This window comes from Zerene cesonia, chromosome 16 (genome assembly GCF_012273895.1).
Source record: "Zerene cesonia ecotype Mississippi chromosome 16, Zerene_cesonia_1.1, whole genome shotgun sequence".
Lineage (NCBI taxonomy): Eukaryota > Metazoa > Arthropoda > Insecta > Lepidoptera > Pieridae > Zerene > Zerene cesonia.
The window spans coordinates 5,582,779-5,608,443 of record NC_052117.1 but is presented as its reverse complement, the minus strand read 5'-3'; the positions used below and the strand labels follow the sequence as shown (position 1 = coordinate 5,608,443).

Here is a 25,665-nt window from a genome sequence, read left to right as displayed (position 1 = left end):
GCGGTGATAAGGAAAAACATGAAAAGAAATTTCCATCCTCCCGAAATTAGCTATCATTTTTCACAAACTTCACTTAGCCATAACAAAAAGATAACATTTCGGTTAACGACAAGACTTATGTCGAACAATTTATTTAGCAATTATCTAACACGATGGCTAAATTAAGCAGTTGCTATTTCTAGTTAGGAATTTTTATACTTCATAAAGTTTACGTTTCGGAACCTTTAACTATCAAGTATGAAATTCCTTAGCCAGCCAACGGTTCTATTGAAACAACTCTAAAAATAAGCGTGATGTTTAGAACAATATACGCGCCGTTTTCAAGCGTGTGTCGTTCAAGCAAAGCTACAACGTCAGTCGTGTTACATCAAGCCGCTCGAATACATGAGACAACCGCACAAATCAATTAGTGCAAGTTTCCGAACGCATCCAAACATTCAAATTTGGAACGCCCGTCGTAGACGCGCGGTAAAATTGCGTCATTTCTTGTTTTTATTTTGGATTCCAGCTGTTGTTTATAAATAAACATGAAGGAAAAAAACTTTGTATTTACTATTATAGTTATGGTTTTCGTGCCTCATGGTAAGTCATTTTTTGTTTTTTATTTTTAGTTGGTACTTTATATAAAAAATTAATATTCACGGATAAGGTCACGTGCTATTATAAAGTTATATTTAAAATTGTATTGCTAACACCTTCAGATAATTTTTCTAATGATAACTACTATTATATGGTAAAGCTTTATCACTATAATAATTTAAATTTTCAGGACCCAATTCCATTCAGTTAATTCCACATAAATATTAAGTTTGCATTTAATCCAATTTGTAATAACTATAAGTTTAAATTATTCTGGTTAAAGAAATACTTAGTTATTAACATATTTTAATTTGTTTCTTATTTTTTTGAACTATATTATTCATTTCAAATTAAAATTTAGTTATGCGTAACTTACTTTACTTTTATGAAAAAAACTTGAACAAAGTTTAAAAATGAAATTACCTTCCCATCATTAGATTTCTTTGGTAGTTAATCCAATCCTGAAATGGTTTTATAAAGTGATTACGAAGTTTTAAAACCAAAGAACTTTATAATGTCTACTGACCCACTTATATTTAATGTCGTATATCATTTGTATAGTGATTATTTTTAACGCTTTATTGAGTTACTATACCTGCTGCTAATAAGGCATGTTAAATAATTTTTCTGCCTATTGAAAATAATAAATGTAAGATTAAATTAACTCGAGGTTTGTTTGTCGGAATCACACATTATTCTATAAACTTATGTATTTAAACGTAGATCTGTTTGTAGATAATTATATAATGGGTAATGTTTATAGTGCATGCAACATTTATGGATTATCAAATCTGTCGAATATCCGTCCAGTAGGTTTTAACGAATGAGTATAGCGCTGTTAGAATTTGATCGATATTGCATTTTTATGTTAAAGCTGGTGCATCGCTTGACTAAGCCATCACCACCGCCCATGCACAGAGAGGCCCTATTTAGCAAATGTTCAAGGGCATTGCATGCTTTTAAGGCGTAGAGGGAAAAGGGAAGGATTGTCGATAGGAATAGAGGAATGAACCGGGAAGGATTAGGGAATGGATACGGAATAAATCCCTCATTCACCCAACTAAACACAGTACTCGCAGGCTGCTATTTAGGATACCAATATAAAATATATTTGAGAAGGGGCATAGATCATGTTTCATGTCACAACTTCTTTGTATACTCGAACAAGTAATTAAGAAAAGTAAACGTATAACAGCTATATTTATCAAGGATATGTGATATATGATATAACGTATCGTATGTGTTACCGCTCATATGTGATACTGTTCTACATACAGTATGTCACCTATTTAGTTATGTTAAAAATAAACCGGATGGTTATTGTATTGCTAATAATGAAGTTGATATGGCATAATTGTTTCATTACGATTGATGTTTTTTTTAGAATAATCCATTCAAATTGATCATATTTTAACTAGGTGTTATACGCGATTTACTTAAATTAATCATTCATTTGATTCTGCGTATTTAACCAACTAAGTATAATGAGTATTCCTAATACAAAGTTAATTAAAGCTACTTTTCCATTTTACAAGATAAGGTTTTAAATGAAAAAATTAACGAAGTTTGGACAACTAACCTGAATTCTGAACGTATGCTTTCCATCAAAATCACTTCAAAGTATAAAACAAAATCGCTTTCTCTGTCCCGATTCGGATTCGATCGGATTTTGATTGAGTCCCGATTCGATCGGATTTTGATGGTTTTTTTAGAGAGGAAGGTTTATATGTATAATAACATCTTTTAAACTACTCCGAATTGACGCGTGCGAAGCCGCGGGCAAAAGCTAGTATGTCATTAAAACGAAAAAGATGCTTAATTCCACTGTCCATACGCATATTTAAAACAATACAACAGATTTTGATGTGAGTTTTTTAGATACTAAGATTTTATTCTTAGTATTATGAGGTGGTAAGTTAGGTACATACCTAATTACAGCCGTGTAAATCTGAGGCGGGTCCTTATATTATATAAAACTAGCTTTTGCCTGCGACTTCGCATGTGTTAAATTCGGAATAAAACGCCCTTTTTCTTTTTTATTATTATATCTTATAAACCTTCACTCTATCTACTAGAAAAATCTATCAAAATCTATTGCGTAATTTAAGAGATCTAAGCATACAGACACACAGACAGCGGAAGGCGAGTTAGTTTTATACTATATAGTAATAGCGTAAGAAATGAGTATTAATAGTTAGCGTAATTTATTACTTCTGTACATAACCTAAAAAAATAAAGTTTTTTTTTATACATATTTTACATGGAAGAAATTTTATTGTTATCAGTTATTGGTGAGGTATCTAGCTATATTATATGTCCTTATTATTAATTTCATACTAGAAAATGAAAACAATTACTTTATAAAAGAACATAATAATTGCTGCAACATTAAATTCCAAACTAAAAATGAATGAAATTTATCATCAACATTTTTATACACAGTGATAAAGTGCTTCTGGATTGAATTATATCTTAACGTATTCAACATTCTTCCTCATCCAAAAGAAACAAAAAACATTAGTTGGAATGTTCAAAATATAAGTATATTTTTAATAATACGTGACCAGTGACCATAGCCACTAGTATATTAATCGAGTCTCAGTCGCCAGCTAGTTGAGCTCGTTAAATCTACAGTGACGGTTCCAATTCCTAAAATTATGAACGTCGCATTATATCATGGCGTTCTAATAAAGGGTTACATGCCTCTGTATTGAGAATAGAAACAAATTGAATGATGCTGATTGATATGTCTTTGATTAATGCGAGCTAATGTGGAAGTTAAAAAGTAAACAAAGGATGTTTTGAAGAATATTATTTAGTATTCCCTTTAAAATATTATTTGTTGTTGTTTCAAAATATTTAATAGAAGGATGCTTTCGATCGTGGAAGTTTGTATCATTTCATTATTTAATTTATAATTGCAGAATACTGTTTGGCTTACATGAATTTTATTGTTCATTACACTTTCTCAACTCACACACTGATTGGATAAAACTGGTAAATAAATATACCTCTTGTAGAACCACAACACACGCATAAAAGAACCCTCTAAACCAAATCAGTAATGCGATCATTCATCATATATATTGTACTATTTACGTAATTTGCTAAGAATTAACAACGTTGAATACATATTGGCATTCATTCTCTAATTTAAACTTATAAATACCCCCAAAAGTTTACTTCAAATTAAGCCCTAGACTTTCGGCCATTTCATATAACTTCCGCAATAGTTTACACCAAAATTATAACACTGGGTAATAATGTATTTATCTCAAAGTTTCAATCTCTGCTTATTCCCAAGGAAATGCATTGTTGCTTTATGAATACAAGTTTAAACTTTAGACGGTTCAGAAATAAACGTTGGCTGCGTTGGTGTGGACTTGAAAACTTTATACTGGAGTCCTTGTTCGAGAAACCGAGATACAAAGTTAATAAAGCTAATGCAATCTGTTTACAAAAAATGTTTAGTCATCTTTTTATCTAAGTTCTATTGCGAAAAATGATGATTTTCTTTCGTAAGATGTAAGGGAATTACGTAAAATACATGTTAAAATAAACTTAACAAAAATTATGTCGAATTCCATTTTTTTTTGTTTGTACTTATAGATTTTTTGAAACTAAGTATTTTAATCTATATATATACAAATCAAATAGTCAAATGAAGGTTTTAAGTTTAAAAAATATACAGAAAAAATTGTCACCAAATTTTCTCCAGCGTTGCGAAGTTAGCTAATAATTAATAAGATTATTAAAATAAATGAAAAACTTAGATTGACAGCGGCTGAATATGCAATCCTGTGCAGTACGCTAAGGTTCGTTTCTTATACCTACCGTATCAGGAACGAACCTAACCATAGATTATACACTTATGTACTGGTAAACCTAACGTTATACCTACTTTTATCAAATCACGTGGCGATACTTCATAATAACATAATATACTCGTGTAAACTGGTGGAATTTTGGCTGCTAATTAGTTTACCGAAACACAGGCGATGATAAACACATATTTAACGAAGCTAATAACCTTAATTGCCATATAAATATCTTCTAGAAAGCTTGTTCGCTTGTATTATTAATATGAGAGTTTAATTAGGTCACACAGTTTATAAAAGCAAGCTAACATCAAAGGAAAAGAAGGCATTTATTACTTGTAAGTACAATTCTGAACAATGTGTGGTGGCGATAAATACTCTCGTACATTTATCCAACGGAACTATAAATAATTTATAATGTTATAAGGGATGTTAATAACACATTACCCAAATAAAATATAGTGTTACTAGCTGTGGCCTGCATGGTCAAAGGATATTCTCATGAAAATTAGATATCTTACAGCTTATCTCCTAATGTCCTACGTATATAATGTCCCCCACTCACCGTTCGAGACAAAGTAGCATCTCCATGCTTCTTATTTACTCCCGTCTTCTGTTGGCGTGTGATACCTATCCCACAAAGTATTAGCGTGCTCGACTCCCAAATATCCCATGTATAAATTTTTATATAGTTAGAAGTACGACAGTTTATCTAAGTGGATTAAATGTAATATTAAATATGAAACATCGAGATTTTTTGACATTATTCATAATACGTACAATACGAGTAACAAATTACAATATTTTGGTGTAAACATTATAATCGTAGAAGTTGTGTAACATACAAAGGTAACTTTCATATTTGATATTCAGGTTGTTTCACATCAAGTGTTGATTCTAGCTGAATTTACAAGGTTTCCAAGAATGCCTTACCTTTGTGTGGCGACTGGCGTCACTAATCCTATATATATCAGATGAAACTTCGACGCTGAGTATACTAATTTAATATACTAATGTTTCTTATGTAGAAACATTCACCATTTCAATGATATTATAAGCCAGTTCATGTTCCGGTTCAAACAACTTTCAAGTTTTGAATTTATATATAAGTAAACTAATAAGCCATAATAATACAAGTTCTGTTTTTCAACAGGAACATTACTAGAGGATTTCCAAAAACCTCCGTAGTAACACTTATTGTATTTTTAGCTCACATAGCAAATTTACTACTCTTCAAATGAATGATTACTTGCTCACAAATATTTGTTTTACAAGTGAACGAATACTAAATGCGCTCTTTGTGAAATATTATTGCGCTAAATCGGAACTTAAAGGCTAAATGCGAATGCAAATCCCCAAATGGATAGATTATTCCCAGTGCATGATTACAGGATATAGTTGATTCCACGTTGATTCTAACCTACGTGAGCTTACGTGTATGATATGTGTACTATGTTACAACAATGCGCTTTCTGGACAGTTATAATACGTAGAATTCTCGAAATAGTTTTAGGTGAAGCTTGAGTCTCATGTATTGTTATAAAGGATTATATTAAATTAATATTGTATTTCCTTAGAATATGGTTTATTATATTAAGCCTTTTGTATGTATTTTTATATCAGCTCCTTAAATTTGAACAATCTATTTCATTTTGATTAAATGATTTTGTGAAATAGTGCACCAATTAACGGTCTCCTTATTTGAGGCAGTTTTTATAGTATTGTTTGTATTCTGAATTGACCAGCATTTTTATTAACAAAATAAATAAACAAACAAGTTAAAAATGTTTCATTAGCCATAAAACATAATTTGTATGTTTATTTATAGAGTAAGTATATTCAATTACTAAACGTGTCTACGTTATTTGTAAAACTGTATACTCCAGTTTTATTTAGATGGACACTGATTAGTGTGTGACTGTACAACAATGTCAAATGACAAAGCAGTTAACACCGTTTGTTATGATATTCATAAAGGACAAATGAAAATGTACTTCCTATGACCCGGTGATCTAGATCGTTTGTATGAAGTTTTGTGATGTAATTTTGAATATTTAAATCTTTACAATAACCTACTAAAATACTACTTATGTACCTAAATGTAATCCACGAAGGGGAATGGGGAGCTGGAGGCCCGTTTTTTTACCCTCAACCTTTCCAGTCCATTCCTTCTTGCCAGTCGTCAATCCGTTCCTTATCCCTTACCTCTTAAAAGTATGGGCGGTGGCGATAGCTTACCATCAGGCCAACCACCGGCTCAGTTGGCTTCTATTACATTAAAAACAGAGTTCTTAGAGACTTTGTTGACTACTAAATGTGTAAAATACTACTTATGTACCTAAATGTAATACATGAAGGTGAATGGGGAGCAGGAGGGTTTTTTTTATTATAGTTATTTCTTTATATTATAGATATTTCTGCGATTTTCCCGTTTTTTTATGTTTAAATCATGTCAGTCATAAATGAAAAAATATCAATAACAAAATTAGTACATGTATTTTCAGATATAATAAGAACGGGAAAATTGCAGCAATATCTTTATTTAAATTGGAGATACAAATATGTATCTATAATTTGATAATTAATACATAGTTATATTCAACAAAAAACTTACAATGTTAAAATATACCTAACTATATTCAGAGTAAACTAGCTATAAATTTATATTGGGAAGGGTATCGCCCTAAGCCATTTTCCAATGTGCTAATTCTTTCACTTGGGAGAAATAACATTAAATCGTATCGACGCGGTTCCGAATGCTTTTCCACTAACGAACCGATAATAATAATTCAAGGGGAGGGAAATACTATTTCCAAAGATTCGCAAGAATTCTTTGTTTCGTTTGGGTACTGGACAATATGTTTTAAAGTGCGAGGTGTTGAGAGTAAACTACATTACAGTTACTCGGGAAAGTTTAGTGAGAGATCTTGTACTTGGCTTTATGTACGGTCTGTTACAACTTTTGTGAACCTACTTTTCTTAATACTACTAATTTTAAATTCGTACATCAGATATTGTATTATGTAAAATGCATGTAATAAATGCTGATTTTGTAAATTAATTTAGCGTTCTATAGTAGTAATATCACATCGATCATACCAGGCTAAGATTGGTAGTTTACTTCTAAGAATTGATAGAATTTATACTTATTTGCATCAATGTTATAAATAACATTATTATTCAGATGTGGTATATAATTTCAATACTGTGTGGATATTACATACTAGTCTCGTAATAAAAAATCTTATTTCTTCCTATTTTTTATATGAATAAACATCAACATAAAATGAAAAATAAAAGTACTTACAATACAAAATGATACCTTTCCAAAATAACTCATAGATATAAGTTATAAGTTACATCCATAAGAAACGCTTCAATTTATTTCATATACCCAGCTTTACTAAACTTTTGTTTATTTTAAACACAAGCAAATTCCTGATAGTTAAGCTCATTGGACGTGGCACTTTTTCATTCAATATCTAATGTAGCTAATCATTCTGGCCTTGTACGACGCTAGACAATTTATTTGCGCACAAAATATATTTCGCAATATTATAAACCAGCTGCATTAATTCAAGACGTCGTAAAAACAGAGTCCTTGAAAAATCCTTTGTTACGGGAACGCTTATAGGGATGATGTCAGTTCATGACATCTTAAAATCATTTGTCAGATTTGCATTTGGCTTATGTTACAGTCTACACACTGATCTATTTAATATGGCTAGAATTCTTACAGAAGTGAGTCACCAAGTTTATGCATCGTATTATTTCATTATGTCCAATTGTTTCGTCCTTAAACTTGAAACACTATTCAGAGGTAGAAGTTTAAGCATCTTAAGGCATTAACAGTCTTAAGTACTCTGTGAATAAGAGCGAAGCTTAGTAAGCCTCTTAAAAATTTGCGAGGAACGTAATAAAATACTTTTAAAATAACCATGGAAAATTGTTCATCTCAGCAGTGTTCTTTTATGTACTCAGTCTAGGCAAGTTGCTAAAAGATTGTTTTCCGGTAGATAGAGAGAAAAATTTCCAATTACTTTGTTACGATTTAAACAAATGAAGAAACGAACAATGGTTTAAAATATTTGTCTTTATATATGTGCTTTGGTTTCATGATATAAAGAGATATTATATATATCTTCATACATTAATATTACCACAGTATTTACCGGTTATTGTAATGGTCCATCGTATAAATTTTTGACATAATTTTTCCAATTAGCGCACCTTAATTGGATAAATTGAGTAATCTAATTGAATGTAAAATAATAGTCATAAAATTATCAAAACAAGAAACAGTGATATATTTTCCGTATTAACAGATAGAAAGCGCCAAATACAATAGAAGATTTATTGGGCAAACTTTCAAAGAAGTTAAATAAAATATGATAAAATCTATTTAAAATCGAACTTCGTAACTATGTCTCACGAAAAATAATATACAAAAACAAAGAACGCACGCTTTAAACTACATCTTGCCTATTCAAACTGTAATGGAATATTCTAATATTTTTTATGCAAATGGCATTGAAGTGAAACTGTATTTTTAACTTTACCACTACGATTCGAAACTTCACTGCTTCTTTGTTTCTTAAAGATCAAACATTTCGTTTTCTGTTTCATCTTTCGTAATGACGTAAACACCGCACTAATCTTATTTTAATGCCTACCGCCACTTTGTTACATGACGTACTATTTATGCTTTACAACTCATTTCAACGAAAATATGTGCAACTGAAATATTTCAATAGTAAGTATATATGTGGCACTCGTTAGCTAAAATTTTGTCTATAAGTGTCTTTTCAAACGTATCAATTTATAACTGTAATAGAAGAATTAACTTTCGTATTAAGTATCTATTTTTATTATCTATAGGGGGAGACCGATCAATAGATTCGACAGAATATCTTTGGAACCCCACAAATTTCGTATCCATTAGATGTCTGTCAAGATTGAGATAATACGATTTTCGTCATCGGAACTAATTTGATAGAGTGGATTCTTTCTGTCTTCGTTGATTAGACGTTAAATAAACCATAGCCTAATTGGTAGTTAATAATTATACTTAATGCAATTACGTGGAACGTTTTCTTGAGTTGTGGTATGTCCATAAGAAAAGGACGTAAATAAATAAAAAAATATTTGTTTTATCTCTCAATATTATTAGTGGAAACGTTATTTCCTATGTATAATGAAAAATATCGTAAAAAATTCACTCATCGTCATCAAACCGACAAAAAAGCCTGAGACGAATTTATTCAATCTCATAAATTAAGTATTTTCCGCTCGCGTACTTCATGTATAATATTTTGTATAATCAATAATGCTTCAATTTCACAATATGCATATTATCTAGGCATTTTCAATTTTGCTTCATTATACCTAATTGTCTAAAAATATAAATTATACTTACCTCACACAGAAGCCATAAGATTCATGTAAACTTTAACATCAAGGTGCTATAAATCCTGTAAATAAATCTTGCTTTATGTACCCAAACATCAGCGATTTATCTCATCAATCTTGCAACGTGAGTCGAACGATAAATTAGTTTAAACAAAACTTCAGGATGCCGCCACTCAGGGGAGATTCATATTGCGATCTCGACAACTTTTGTGGAACTTAAATAAGATTCGCTATGAACAAATTTCCCTCCATCTTTCATTTAGCTTCTAAAATTACTGAGTTATCTAACTCACTGGGTAAATTCTCCGAGTTATTTCAGAGACATTTTAAGTAATGTAATAATCGTAGTCCGTTTATAGATCTCCGTTTTTACATTTACCAGGCGATGTATGCAAATTCATAAACAAAGAAAAATAAAAAATGTATATTCTTTTAATACATTCAAAATGTGAATTCTTGAAGATATTTCTTTCTTTTCAGTGTGCTTCGCGTGTTTCACTGATAATCAGGAATATGAATACAGACTAAAAACAGGAAGCACTTTTTATATGGAGTGTCGTTGTGAACAGCCAACTAGTTCGAGGATAATGTTACAATGGCTCGATACCCACGATCAGACAATCGAACCTTCGGGGTAATACAAGTTATTTTCTCCTAGCCCTTAATTATGCCACTCATTACTGCGGCAGATTGAATGTTGAGGACATAGTTACGAAAGAAATATGGAAAGAGTGCTGAATTTAAAATTAATTGAACTTACTTGTTGCTTGCATCTTTGCCGCACAAAATTCTGATATAGTGCTAATGGTTTAAAACATCAAAAATTACATCGCTGGGCCGCACCAGATCGAATCAATTAAAATTTGATTTCCACGTGTAAAAGATCCTCACCATCGCAATTATATGCTAGATCTATTAACTTAATATTTGTGTTATTCTTAAATAATTATTTCCACAAGACCAGGTACAAAATCGAACGTGTACACGGAGTGGTGGGATGAAGTGACCTACAGCCTTTATATTACGAACATAAGCAAATCTATATCTGGCAACTATAAATGCGTGACTGATTACAACGACCAGATACACTATCGTACATATGACGTCGAAGCATATGGTGCGTAAAGCGGGCATATAGTTAATTACCCGATATACGATACTGGTAATTAATACTAATTATTATGTGTTATAGATCCACCGTACTTTGTTAATACGAAGGAAGCGCAATATGTAGTTAGCGGGGCTGATGCGCTTATCAATTGCGAAGCTAGAGGTGAGACTGATCCATTGATTAGCTGGCATAAAGATGGCAATGAACCTATTGAGGTGAGAATTTGTAATAAAATAAGTGTACAAACAGCTTGAGGCACTGGGACATATTTACTGTACTGTTATTGAGCGTTTTATTTGTAACTCATTTTGTAATAATAATTTTGTATCAAACGAAAGTTAATTTATTTTGTAATTTGCTTTCGTAAGCGAAAATATATTAGGAAACGCTGGGGAAATGGGTAAGGGATTTCGTTTATTAAATAAAACATAAGTATAAGTAATCGTTTAAATATAATAATAATTTCTTATATTACCCAAAGCTTGCGCTTGGAGCAACCATCTATTTTTTATTTAGATTAGTAAAAATGAACTCTTTTAAACTTAAAAGCTGAAGCATTTATATTGAATGAAAATACTTATTACAAAGCTTAAATGAAATCTGGCCGTTTAAAAGTGAGTCAAAATCCCGCCGAAAAGGAGTCGGTTACAAACCTACCAAGCTAATAAAAAACAAGTAAAAACGCGCATCGTGAACTTGATATCGTGGATTTCGTTGATAAAACCTATGTCCGTTCTCAGTTATCGAGCTCTCTTGGTACAAAATTTCATCCAAATCCATTTAGGCGTGAAGAGGCAACAGACACCTACATTTCACATTTATAATAATAGTACGGTTGTCGAAGAGTCGGAAATTATATGACTAATTACATTTCAGATAACAGATGACAGTAAATATGAAATATCTGGACTTGGATTACTTATCCGTAATATAACCGATGAAGACACGGGAATTTATAAATGTACAGCAAACGATTTTGAAACAGGTGAAGAAGTCAATATTGATATAAAAGTTGAGGTATGAAGTAGCTTGTTTTATCGCATTTGTATTATACACCAAATGATTACGAAAAATATTCTATAATTGTATTCTTAATACTATTCTTTCTTGAAATAATATTCCCTAGGTGCTTTTGATTGGATATAGGGAAGTTAAAGAAAAAATAATGGTAAAGTTGTGTTGTTTTTTTAAGGTAATAACGAAGCCAGAAATAGAAGAAGTGACTGCCATCCCAGATAACGTAGCATTTGAAGGAGCATCGATTGCAATGGACTGTAGTGCTCGTGGGATACCGCCGCCGGAGTACACTTGGAGAAAAGTTACACAAAATGTGGGAATGATAATTTTTATTTGCATAATAATTCTTTTATGTTTTTTCGATTACAAGTATTATAAGTGAATTTGAAAATACGAAGATGTTATACGTTTTATAAATAGTACTAAAAGTTTGGCGAAAATTCCGTAAAATTAATTTTGTTTTTTTTTTAAAACAGTCTTAAGGTCTAATCGACAAATTGTTGAAATGTACATATGCGATAAATAAATATAGGTAATTAACTTAACATGAAACTGTAAGGTTCACAGGCACGACAGACGTAATATAGAGTTCAAATAAGCAAGTCTAGATAAATTAAATATAATGTATTTCAGGAAAATGGATCAAAGATTAATTACGAACAAGTTTTTAATAGAATTGTGTTTGAAAACATAACAGCGAGCGATAGAGGTATATACGAGTGTATCGCAAACAATAGTGCTGGAAGCGTCTCCAAGCAGATTGAGCTTAAGGTACCTTACCTTATATATGTATAATTATAAAGGTTTTTATAGTACCCAAACAATCATTAAAAATTTACGCGACAATTGTACATTTAGTAATTAAAGGCTTTTTTTACGGATTTTAAACGAAATTTATTCATTATACATTATACTTCACCGAGAGCTTTTTTACTTTCACGGGGAAAGTGACAGTTTCAGTCTCCCTCGGAATAAGTCGCGTTTAAAATCCAAATAGCCTTTAATTTCTTAAAGAATTTTATTCTAAAATCACTGCCTTGTGATCGAATTTTTTCTAATCAAAAAAATCGTTTATTCTATTAAGACTCAAAATGTGATTTATTTTATTCTCAGTTAACATTAAATTACTCTACAAATTAGAAATATTAAGAAAATTAAGAAATTGCTGCGCTTCTAATCTATACTAATATAATAAAGCTGAAAGTTTGTTTGTTTGTTTGAACGCGCTAACCTTACGAAGTACTGGTTCGATTTGAAAAATACTTTCAGTGTTAGATAGCCCATTTATTGAGGAAGGCTATAGGCTATATATGTACCACGGGCGAAGCCGGGGCGGACCGCTAGTTATATATATATTTTTTCGTATCGAATTTGATTGAATACTACTCTTAGTATTTTTTATTTAATTTGTTTTAGGTTCTAGTGCCACCTACGATAACGCAATTTAATAATGTAACAGCTATCGAAGATGGTACTGTACAGGTTGTGTGTAAAGCTAGTGGTATTCCGATCCCCAAAATAAATTTATTGTTTTTAAACGAAGAAACCGATGACCACAGGTAATAAATTTACAACCAATACCTACCTGTACTATTAATAATATTATAATACTTTTTTTCTTAAAACCTAAAATCACATTATATTTTTAATGTACCCTCTATTTTCTCAAAAAAGTGTAACTTACATTTATTTACAATAAATAATGTTTTTTTTAATGAATTGTTATACAGTATGTATCTTCATTTCATATTGACTTGAAAAAGCGGAAGGAATTGTTTTATATTGTATCTGTTTCCAGCATAGTGTGGGACAGTAAAAACATAAGCGATACCGAGACTGAATTTTATTTATCGTTTCTTCGCGTGAATAGACAACATGAGGGTAGTTATATATGTAATGCAAGTAATGATGGTAAGTCATAGATTTTAAATTTTGTGCTATATTTATGATATTTTTTTTTAATAAAATGATAAAGCTAGTATAAGCGTTGTTTTTTTTGGGTCAGTGAAGTCACGTGTATGTGGGGTATGGGGCAGATGATATTTTGTTTATCACTGATCAATTTTCTTTATGGACCAGCAGGTGATTAGCCTTCTATGTTCTGTAAGACCGAGACATTATTTAGTGCATACCCACCGGGAATCTAATCTACGACCCCTCGGTTCTACACTCACGTGTTAACCACTGTACCAAGAAGTCAGTAGGTTTCATTGGGTGAATTCATTATAAATTAGTTGTGACTATTATAAATAAGTTGTCACTGTAGGTACCTAACCATACTAATATATATAATCATATCACATGTATAACTTTGTGTAAAATAAATTTATTTTGTGTTCCACAGTTGAATCCGTGACCTCTGAAATGCACATGTCAGTGTTATATAAACCACACTTCAGCAAGCCCACAGTGAATGTGTGGGGTTGGGATTCGAATCCAGTCAATTTAACCTGCGATTATGAAAGTAATCCTCCATCTAATATTACCTGGAGGTGAGTTAGATTATTTCTAGTACGCAAATATTGCACGACTATTTAGTGTTTTTTTTTTAAATCTAGGATCTTTTGCTGTATATGTCCAATTGCTGCAAATTATGATATAAAATTTTGCAAATTGTTATAATTTAGAAATAAAAAACTTTTTAACGGATTCTAAACGCGATTTATTCATTATATTATTAACCCGACGTTTCGAACACCTTACAGTGAGCGTGGTCCAGGGGAGACATAATACTCGCGTAAAATCAAACACAAGAAAATATTTAATTGTAATAGTGTTAAGTAAAATCTTAATATATAAAAATCCAGTGTCATAATGTATGTTCCCAATGAACATTCACCAACTCAAACGATTTTGATGAAATTTGGCCGTTTACGTGTAATTTGGTCCAACTTGGGATAGAAAAGTTTTTATTTCGATGAATTATCCCAATAATAATCTTATTATTATTAAATTATTACTCAGCCACAGCAACACGTGGCCGGGTATGCTTGTAAATTAAATAAATAAATTATGAAACAATCTAAATCGAATGAATTATAGTCTGAATGTTACGATCACAGATCGAAAATGAATTTCGCTATATGGTCTCTCCGTTTGTCCAACAACGCGTCGTGGGTGTTTTTATTAGAGCCATAACACGAAATTTGCTATGAGGATCATTTATCGTGTCTTCGATGCGTAAGCTATGTTTATAGTTATATATATAGTTTTACACGTATATATGTGTATTTTAAATTAATATACCTAGTTGACTGTTTAGCAGAAGTCTTGTACCAGCTGTAACCCGCGGCGCTACTCGCGTAGTACCCGGGTTATGAGTAGCCAGTCTATAATCCAGACTATAATCTATCTCTGTACCAAATTTAATACAGATACCGTATATGTATTAAATTTGATATCTGTTTTCGCGCGAAGGAATATCAGACATTCATACATCTAACCGTTCATACTTTCGCGTTTATAATTTTAATAGCATAGTATTATAATTTGTAACCAACCTTCTTGTACTAGGTATCAAGGGAGCAACATATCAACGAACGTGCAATTAGAAATAAACAGACGAATAATTGAAAATGAAAATAAAGTGCCCATAGACTTCAATAATGAAACAATGTATGGCGTGTATGAGTGTACCGCTACAAACGATTATGGAGAAGCTAAGAAGATCATTGTATTCCTTGAAGGATTTCCACCACCGCCCATAAGAAATGTTAGTGTATTTGACACTATATATTTATTTATTATTTATTTATTTATAATGCTTTATTGCATAAACTTATACAAAAACAGCAAGAATAAAAAGAAAAAAAAAAGACATCGTTTGTGCAAGAGGCGGCCTTATTGCTTAACAGCAATCTCTGTCAGGCAACCTGGTATATACTACTATACTATACGCGTAGTTATTTATCTTTTGTGTTATAGCCGGCAACTGAGCTAGTGGTTCGCCTGATTCTTCAAATCGGTTCAGGAGTTCCTGAGATGAGCGTGTTCAAAGAAGCTAACAAACTCTTTAACTTCATTATTCGCATAGCATATTTATCAAATATGGGTTGGTCCATATTTTTGTATTAAAAAAAATAATAATTAAATGCCCTATTTTAGGTTTCCATACAAAACGTAACATCAACCTCCGTGACATTCTCTATCGAAGGCCCAGAAGAAATTCCTGGACCGAATGTGATAGGATTTACATCGGAATATGACCTGGCTGAAAATTATAACATAACAAATATTCACGTAAACCGGACTTGGGCTGTGGGAAATTTATATAGAATTAATAAATTAAAACCAAACAGTAGTTATTTGATAAAATTTGCGGCCGTTAATGATGTAGGAGCAGGCGCTTGGAGCGACAGCATGGAATTTGTAACACTGGAAAAGTGAGTATTGTTTTATTTCTTAATTATTTTTAATCGGTTTTATTTGATTTTTTTTAAAATATGACATACTAGCTGCGCCCCGCGGTTTCACCCGCGTAAGTCCGTATCCCGTAGGAATATCGGGATAAAAAGTTGCCCATATGTTATTCCAGTTGTCCAGCTGTCTACGTACCAAATTTCATTACAATCGGTTCAGCAGTTTTTGTGTGAAAGAGCAACAAACACACACACATCCTTACCAAGTTTCGCATTTATAATATTAGTAGGATAATATTCTCAGGTATAAAACATATACGGGCTTCATCACTTATGACTTAACAAGTCAAGTTGTGTAATATAATTGAATTACTATAATGAAAAGGATTCAAAAATAAATCTAGGATGTAACAAGACGATAATAATATACAATTGTTTAATAAAAACTTGTTCAAATTAATATCTTTATTAAAATTTGTGGTAGATTTTTCTCATTGCCTTTTTATGTTTTTGTTTGATCATTAATCACTATATAGTATAAAACAAAGTCGATTTCTCTGTCCCTATGTTTGCTTAAATCTTTAAAACTACGCAACGGATTTTGATGAGGTTTTTTTAAATTTATAATGTGTACTTACATCCATTAAACTACTTCGAATTCACCGAGTGCGAAGCCGCGGGAAAAAGCTAGTGTATCATAAAACATAAATTTGTTTTTAAAAATAAATATTATTTTTTGCAACTAATTAACCAAATTTTTTACCATATCAGAAACTGTTTAGTGATCAACACCCACAATTAGTGCTGCTTATGCCTAATTAATTATTGTTATTGATTAGTTTTATAATTAATGAGCCATACACGTCCTTAAACATCTGTTCATACTCTATACTTCATCTTTAGATCGTAAAATTATTGTTTTGTAGAACTTTGTATAATTTTTATATGTTTTATGTGGAAATAAAAAAATATGCTGTATCCAAACACAAAATTGAATAGTTACGTAATATAAATTCTTGTAGTGTGTGTTGGTATTGATAAAGAGTGTTTTGAGAGGATTTTAAATTCACGTATTGTTTGTTTATTTATTTGTTTATTATTTAATATATAAGGTTTGTTAAATATATAAGGTATGTTTATTGAATCATACAATGTATACGTATTTATTATTAACCGTTTCGGGAAAAAATACTTTGATAATTTAATTACGACAAACGAAAACTTTAAAAGAATCACATAAACATTGACTTTAACTCGGTACAAACACCAGTAAGATTTCACAAACTTTTCACACAACTTTTAGATCAACTCCCGAAGAACCAATATGGGAGACGGATTCAGAGTCAATAAGCGAAGGAATCCTTAAATGGAGGAAATCGGATGATACTGACGAACAAATTGATTTCTACTATATAAGATACTGCCCGGTAATATAATAAAAATGCATACACTCAAAAAATAATTTCATCGAATCACTTTTTTAATTTTCCTATTTCACAATATTTTGTCGAAATTGGAACCTTTTTCTTGTGATTTTGTTGTGAGCCTCTTAATGTTAAATAAAATAAACAAATATGATTAATTCATACATAAGTAAAATTCATCTTTATTGCTTTCCTAGGTTTTGGATCTTGTACTACAATATGAGTTATGTAACTTAGAAATGATTGAACCAACAACACAATTCGATTTGAATAAATTGGAATCAAACACAACTTATTATTTTGAATTAGTAGCACATAACTCGCTTGGAAATTCTACCGTCGCAACAAATTATATAACAACACCAGGTGAGAAAACTCATGAAAAAAAATACCTAATGTTTTTATTTATAACCTCCCGGCTCTGCCCGTATAACAAAATTCCTGTTTTATCCTAACGGAACATTTAATCGGGATAAAAAGTATCTCATACCCTCATATAGCTCATACCCTATCTGTATACCAAATTTCATCAAAATCCGTTTAGTAGTGTCTGCGTTATTGATGGACAAACGTCCAAACAAACAATCTTTCACGTTTATAAGTGTGGTTAAATCGTTGTACAAAATAATTACTCTCTCACGTAAAAGACAACAAAATTTTTAATGAAGGGTTATTTTCAGCAGCTGTTGAGATACGTAATTGGAATCATGTGTGAATAACTTTCCTTTCAATTAAAACGTTACAATTTTATTAATTACTAGCTGCGCCCCGCGGTTTCACCCGCGTAAGTGCGTATCCCGTAGGAATATCAGGATAAAAAGCTGCCTATATGTTATTCCAGTTGTCCAGCTGTCAACGTACCAAATTTCATTGCAATCGGTTCAGTAGTTTTTGCATGAAATAGCAACAAACACACACACATCCTTACAAACTTTCGCATTTATAATATTAGTAGGATATAGTAAGATATTGTCATTTTAAATTTATTTTGTTGTGTTGTTTTTGATTTCATGTTTTTCCTGTACCTATTTCAAATAAGTAATAATATTCGAATCTATTAAGAATTCAATAATAATTAAAATGTTAAATGAGCTATATAAATTTGAGCCAATTAATGTTGCGTTCTCTTTTAAAAATATAGCCAATTAATTTATTTATCGTCCATTAACGTTTGGAAATCAAGAGGACCACACATTATCTTTGTTTTCACTATGTACATATTATAACGTTAAACTTTACTGATCATTTTAATCTTAGTATTTTCTTGTGTTTGATTTTACGCGAGTATTATGCATTTAGAAATCAAAAACTTTTTTACGAATTTTAAACGCGATTTATCCATTAGTAATAATGAATAAAGCGGGTTTAAAATCCGTTAAAAAGTATTTTAATCTTATTTAAATTTTATTTCTTCATAGTAAAAGAGCCATCAACTATATCAGCTGCAGCGGTATTAGGAATAGTAGTAGTTATAGTGTTCTTGGTGTTATTGTTGTTAGACTTAATTCTTTTGTTGTGGCGAAAACAAGGAATTATAGCCAGTTGTGTGAACAAGAAGAAAAAGGTCAAACAAGCGGATAAATTAGATGAACGGTAAGTTATTAATTGCAATAAATAATTTTTCCTGAAATAGGTGTATTATAAAATATCCTTGTTAATAAAAGCTTGTATGTCAAATATGTAATGTTATTTATTTATTTTTGTTATTTTATCACACAAAAAATAAATTTAACAACAACAGTTAAAAATAATGTATAATGGGGCGGCCTTATCACTTTAGAATGATCGCTTCCAGACCACCTCTTACGCAAAGGATAAATAGTACAATTAACGTAGTTTACTCATAATGTTAGATTATGACTAAACTAGATATTTTAACGTAATACTGTAAATATTGTAAGATCCTAAAGGCAGATGCCTTATACGTAGGTAATAACAATTTATTGCATTATTTATTATTAATTTATTTTTTTCTTTTAGTGTAAACATTTGGTCCCATTTTAGAAACTAGAACTCGGTTACAATTCCAGTTTGTAATACCATCCCTCCCTAAGGATGTCGGTTACCCTTTTTTGTAGAAAATAATATCTCATTGTTTGTACAAACCGTGATCGGATACATAGTACCTATTAAAAATAAGATTTGTAATCTATATTAAAGTACACGTTCGATATCAAAATAATCGCAATATCTTCACGTCATTCACTTAATTGCGCGATTATGTTTATACTTTTTTACGTAAATAACGCTCGAAAAATATAATAAATTGTGTATGCTTATTACACAGGTAAAACTGCGTCATTATATAAATTGATTAAGGATCGATAAACTACTATAATGCGATATAGTGACGCGAAAAATAATTTGAGTTCCATGATTAAATCAAATTTATGAAATGTAAAAGTAAATTACGTTTCCCAATTTTATAAAGGAGAGCCTTTCAAGCTTCAACGTTATAAATGAAATTATATTAAAATTAATAGGTATAAGGTATAATTATACATATATTTATACCCTTGTACGCAGAAGTAAACATCGTTTGAAGGGCTTCAAGTTAAAATGTGTTGTGTTTCCTTTTATTGTCATAAAAACAAATTTACGAATTTTACAAACATATTTCTTAGAATTTATTATTTGAGCGAACGAGTCAGTTCTGGGAAATGCTTCATAAAGAGAAATTACGGAAAATACTTGGATTATTAAATAATTGTGATGTTTTAATAATTTTGTTTCACATTAGGAATAAATAATTAATTAAATGTTTTGATGGTTTACAAATTGAAACACAGATAGGTTCTATATTCATTCACCATATTTTATGAAAATATATGAAACTTCATTGTCCGAAGAAAATAACATAATGCAAAAATAAGTTTATGCGAGTGTAATTCATAAAAATTCGTTGTTTTTTTACTGATCCTCGTAAACAACACTGTCATGCATGAAATGATAATGTAAATATAAATATAGGTCATTTTAATCCCGATCCTTTGAAAACAAAGTCAGAGTCAAATTCTAAAAAATCATTCACAAGTCTATGTTCATGTTAAATGATCTCGACATGATAAACTTTTAACATAAAAAGACAAACTTGTCCATTGTTGCTAGTGTTATTAGTGATAGATCAAAGGCCTAACTGGAAGTAGAAAATCCTAACAACAATACACATGTGATAAAAATTGTTTGGTCTGTTGGTAAATATTCAACTAGATGGAACTGCTAGAGCATAAAATGAAGTACCTGTTAGACTCACAGGTACGTCATTTTATGAGATTAAATTGTTAACGGAACAAGGAACAATATTTATTGATATATAAGATCATACATATAAAACAGGATTAATTTATGACATTTTTGTAACGACTTTAGTATTTTCAATAATCAATCCGCTAGAAATTACTCAATTATTTTGAAATCACGACAAAATCTCAAAACAATTACACGAGAATTTTAGGTCATCTAGCTCCTTTCATAAAATTTCTATAAAAATAAAATAGAAGGAGCGTGCTATTTGTTTGATGTAGAAGGAACAATACATATACAGTATTATGTTATCTGTGGTATCTATAAGTTTATTAATAACACTCTTAGGTAACCAATGATCTATGAAATAAACTCAATTTCAGCTTGTCATTTAAAATAGCACATTATGTCATTATGTCTAAAATGACAGATTTTAAATTTAGTATCATTATAAAAGTATTTTATAAGCGTAAAATAACGAAGCCATTTAACCTTCATTAATTCAAAGTGAAGATGATTTTAAGAGCGTTTTATTTTAGCGATAAAAAAGGTCTTCTGCGAGACAACGCTGAGTCAACAGAAGCCAAGGTGCCAGCTAACGGTCACAAGGAATATGAATATAATAAAACCACGGGTGTGATTACTGGGAAACATTCTGCCGTATAGTTTATATATATCTGTATAATACCTAGTGATAATACTATATTAGGTATGTTAGACACTAAGGGATTGTTACTTTGCAGTTTTTAAACATTTAATAATAAATTATTTTGATTACCTATTTTATGAAAGTATATATTTTCCATAGTTATTTTGAACGTGTATGTTAATTGTTGATATTATAGGTTTTGCTATAAAGTTGTATAATAAGTGTACATAAGTATTATTATACATATATTTATACCTACTTTATTTATTATGTTTAATTAAAATTCTAATAATTGTTTATAATATTCGTAAATCTAATGCCTTAAGAACATGTTGTTAATACCAAAGATTTTAAGAGTTATATTAAATACCTTTTATTAGAAAGTGTTTTATTTCTCTGGACTGCCATTCTTTAGAGGACTTTTTGGTAATTAAGTATATGATAAAAAAACACATAAAAATATATAACTATGCAACAAACACCAATTCCTACAACAATTTGAACAAATATCTCGTTATGATAAAGAAAGAGGATACTAGTAGGAATAACGTGATAAGAAAATATATTATATAATCATAAATATGAGTTATACCTTCAATAAAACATGAATTTTATTAGCAAGTTGTCCTTTTTAAAGAGGAAAATTCTATTATTAGAGCTACATAACCAGCAACATTGACCAAAAGCTTTTTATTGACTGATTTCTATGTAACTTCAAAGAAAGTAAATCAAAAGTTCCATAAACACAACAACAGTGTTCAAAAACATTTTCACAATTATTCTAAAAATCGCATCCAATTCAGCGAAAACAATCATCCAGTTAAGTTCGTGTTTAAGACAGACATCTGAGTGTTCTCACACTCGAGCCGCAATTTGCTGAATTTATTGGCTCCTTAAAAGAGCAGAACTCGGGCAGGTGTCAATAATGGTGTACTCTCTGCCGTTATTATCTTGCTTCCTAGAAATACAATTATATAGCGAGCTATAAAAATAACGCTGTTAAAATTGCATTTTGCTGTATATTTATTTATTATTAACATTCCACCTGCAGCTTTGCCAGCGAAGTCAAAGGAAAGTCCACGATTATATAGTCCATACAGTCCGGGTTTCCGCACATCCTGCCCTTTCCCATGGGATTTCTGGGAGAATAAGTAAATAACATCAAACAAGCAGTTTCTTCCGCATTTATAATATTAAGGGATTTCAATTTACCTACTAGAAATACATATAAATACATTATTAATCGAAAGCCATTGTTGCGTATTATAATATTAAATCTGAAGCTTAATAAATAGACGTGTTAATTGAAATCAAGCAACAGGTGTACGTGATACAATTAGCGCAATTTGTGCTGTGTAAATAATTGAGCGTTAGACAGAGACAATATAAGGTTAGAAGTGTAACAAAATATTAATAATAAATCACCATATGAATCATGTATACAATTTATAAATATAAAATTTTCTTTAAATATGCAATGTGGAGAATGGTATGAAAACAAAACACGAAGTTGTCGCACATATAATAAGGATTATGTTGTTAACCAAATAAACATAAAGTATATTTAAGTTAGGTAAGCCCCCAACCACTAATTGAAAACCCATATATAACCCATATTAATTAATCTAACACCTGAATCAATGATGAAAGTAAGGCTTCGATCACGTGCTTTCTACTCATGCAGTTAATTATGTTTCATAAGCAATCTATAGCGTTTATCAGATTAACAGGTAAACAATAATTATATAAATAAGATGAGAAATTTAATCACATATTCTGGAATGTCCTGATAATACAGTTAGGGTCGTTATCTGATTTTTAGATACTGTAATATGCCGCTAACGTGCCTATCTTTTTTACTCTTATACTTCGCTAGGTCGTTAAGAAAATCTCGAGATGTGTAATAAAATTAAAAACGTTTTATTCGACACATAACAAAACTAACGATGTTGTTTTTTTTTTGTTGTATATCTCTGATATTTAAACAAACACGTGTTGTGTGAGCAGATTCAAAATTATTCCATATACCTATGTATCAATTTTAATTAAAACGCTTGGATGATATACGACACACAGCACAATAATTGTAGAACACTCGCTGTTCTCGCCATTGATTTATGAGGAAAATTTTGCATTTTTACTCGTGTATCGCTCCCAACGGTAAATCCGCGACTTTGTTTTGGCATGTGATAGTATATTTAAATAATGGGTGATATTTTTTCACTATATTAACCTCTTAACTCTGTGTATGCTCACTGATACCCATTTTACTTTATTTATAAACTGACGTTTTTATTTTTTGCCAAAACATGCACGTGGGAATAAAGATTATTGACGTATACAAAAAGATATTTAATTTTAGTCAACCAGGTTACAATATAACTAATGACATTCAAGTTAAGCAATGAATTCGTAATTTTCTTTTAAAAGGCTTATGTATTCTCTATGAGGAAGTTGCAAAAGTGATTCTTGGTAACTAATGCAAAATTTACAACATAAATACATAGGATGTAACAGTTGAGTTACCAAAGATTCCCCATAATTCATAATTGCTAGGCTTTTCTATCCTATTAATATTATAAATGCGAAAGTTTGTATGGATGTATGGATGTTTGTTACTCTTTCACGTAAAAACTACTGAACCAATTGCCATGAAATTTGGTACGTAGACAGCTGGATAACTGGAATAACATATAGGCAACTTTTTATTCCGATATTCCTACGGGATACGGACTTACGCGGGTGAAACCGCGGGGCACAGCTAGTATTGTTATAATATCAAAAGGTATCGCATCGTAACAAGATAACATAATGGAATTTTAATGCAGCCTCAAGCTAAACGATTATTTGATCTATCCTCTAACAATTCAAAGTAATAATACCGTCACGTGACGGGAAATGTTCACAACACGTGCTTAACTAAGGTAAGTTTCCAACTGAAATCAATTTTCTCGTCCATTGAAATTTATCATGAGATTTTCTCACACACATCCACACCAAGTTTTGTTTACGTTTATACCTTGAAGATCTTTTCCATGTCTACTATATAGAGTATCGGAACACAAAATGTTTTGTCTTTCTTGTGTTGTCAGTCTATTTCTTGAGTTTCTAAACTGTTTTGAAGAGTTTCAAAGAGAATTAAGTTTTTAATAATAATAAAAAACGATCATTTTCTTAACTTTAAATTTAATATCCGATAACAACCGAAGCAACTTTACATAAGCGTGCATGGTACCTTACAAAAAATTCAATACTCTTGATACATACAAATGGTGTATAATTATTCGGAGCTTCGAAGCTGCAAGCACGTCCAATCTTGCCATTAGGGAGTTGGCAGAGGAACTGTTGAACTAATGTTCGATACGTGATCTAGCCTATGTCAGCTTGGCTTACAACACCTATAGGATGCGTTTCAGATTTCGATTATTCTACTGGCTGTGAATTATATTATGACTGGACTGTGGGATGGGTACAATGGGCTTGATAATAAGGTTTAAAGGGAGCTAAAAGAGAGAGGGTATATAGCATTAATATCTTACTTCTTCATCCCAACTGGCCCTAATTTTGTAAAAAAATTGTTACATGACTTTGGACGCAGATGGGAATTATATTAAGATAATATATAAAAGTGTAAATAAATGCATAATCTTATATATATATTTTTTTTTATGTCATAGCGGGCAACTGAGCTGGTGGTTCGCCTGATGGTAAACGATCACCACCGCCCATGAACATTCGCAAAGGTAGTGCCTCTGCGAATGCGCTGCCCACTTTTAGTGGGTAAGGGAAAAGGAACGAATTCATGACAGGAAAGAAGGAATGGACTGGGACGGGTGAGGAAAAGGAAATAGGCCGTTATATATAAAAAATTATTAGCCGTATTATATATAAAATTCCCGTGTCACAATTTTAGTAACCGAACTCCTCCGAAACGGCTGGACCGCTTCTCATGAAATTTTGTGTGCATAATGGGTATGTAATAATAATAATAATAATAAAAACATTTATTGATAACAAGCCACACAGAAAAAAACAGTAAATAAATTAAAAACTAGAA

General features: G+C 30.9%; 1 protein-coding gene across 1 annotated transcript; it reads left to right on the top strand.

Annotated features, from left to right (window-relative positions):
- The first annotated feature begins 339 nt into the window (after window positions 1-339).
- LOC119832870 (fasciclin-2-like) lies at window positions 340-21,970 on the top strand. The gene is made up of 16 exons (XM_038356670.1): window positions 340-582; window positions 10,287-10,440; window positions 10,766-10,923; window positions 10,999-11,132; window positions 11,794-11,934; window positions 12,110-12,247; window positions 12,568-12,705; window positions 13,351-13,493; window positions 13,733-13,845; window positions 14,279-14,426; window positions 15,448-15,646; window positions 16,039-16,316; window positions 17,596-17,719; window positions 17,914-18,082; window positions 19,135-19,309; window positions 21,499-21,970. Exons 1-16 carry the CDS (start codon window positions 528-530, stop codon window positions 21,623-21,625), a joined length of 2,394 nt encoding a protein of 797 aa, XP_038212598.1. The 5' UTR covers window positions 340-527; the 3' UTR covers window positions 21,626-21,970.
- The last annotated feature ends 3,695 nt before the right edge of the window (window positions 21,971-25,665 follow it).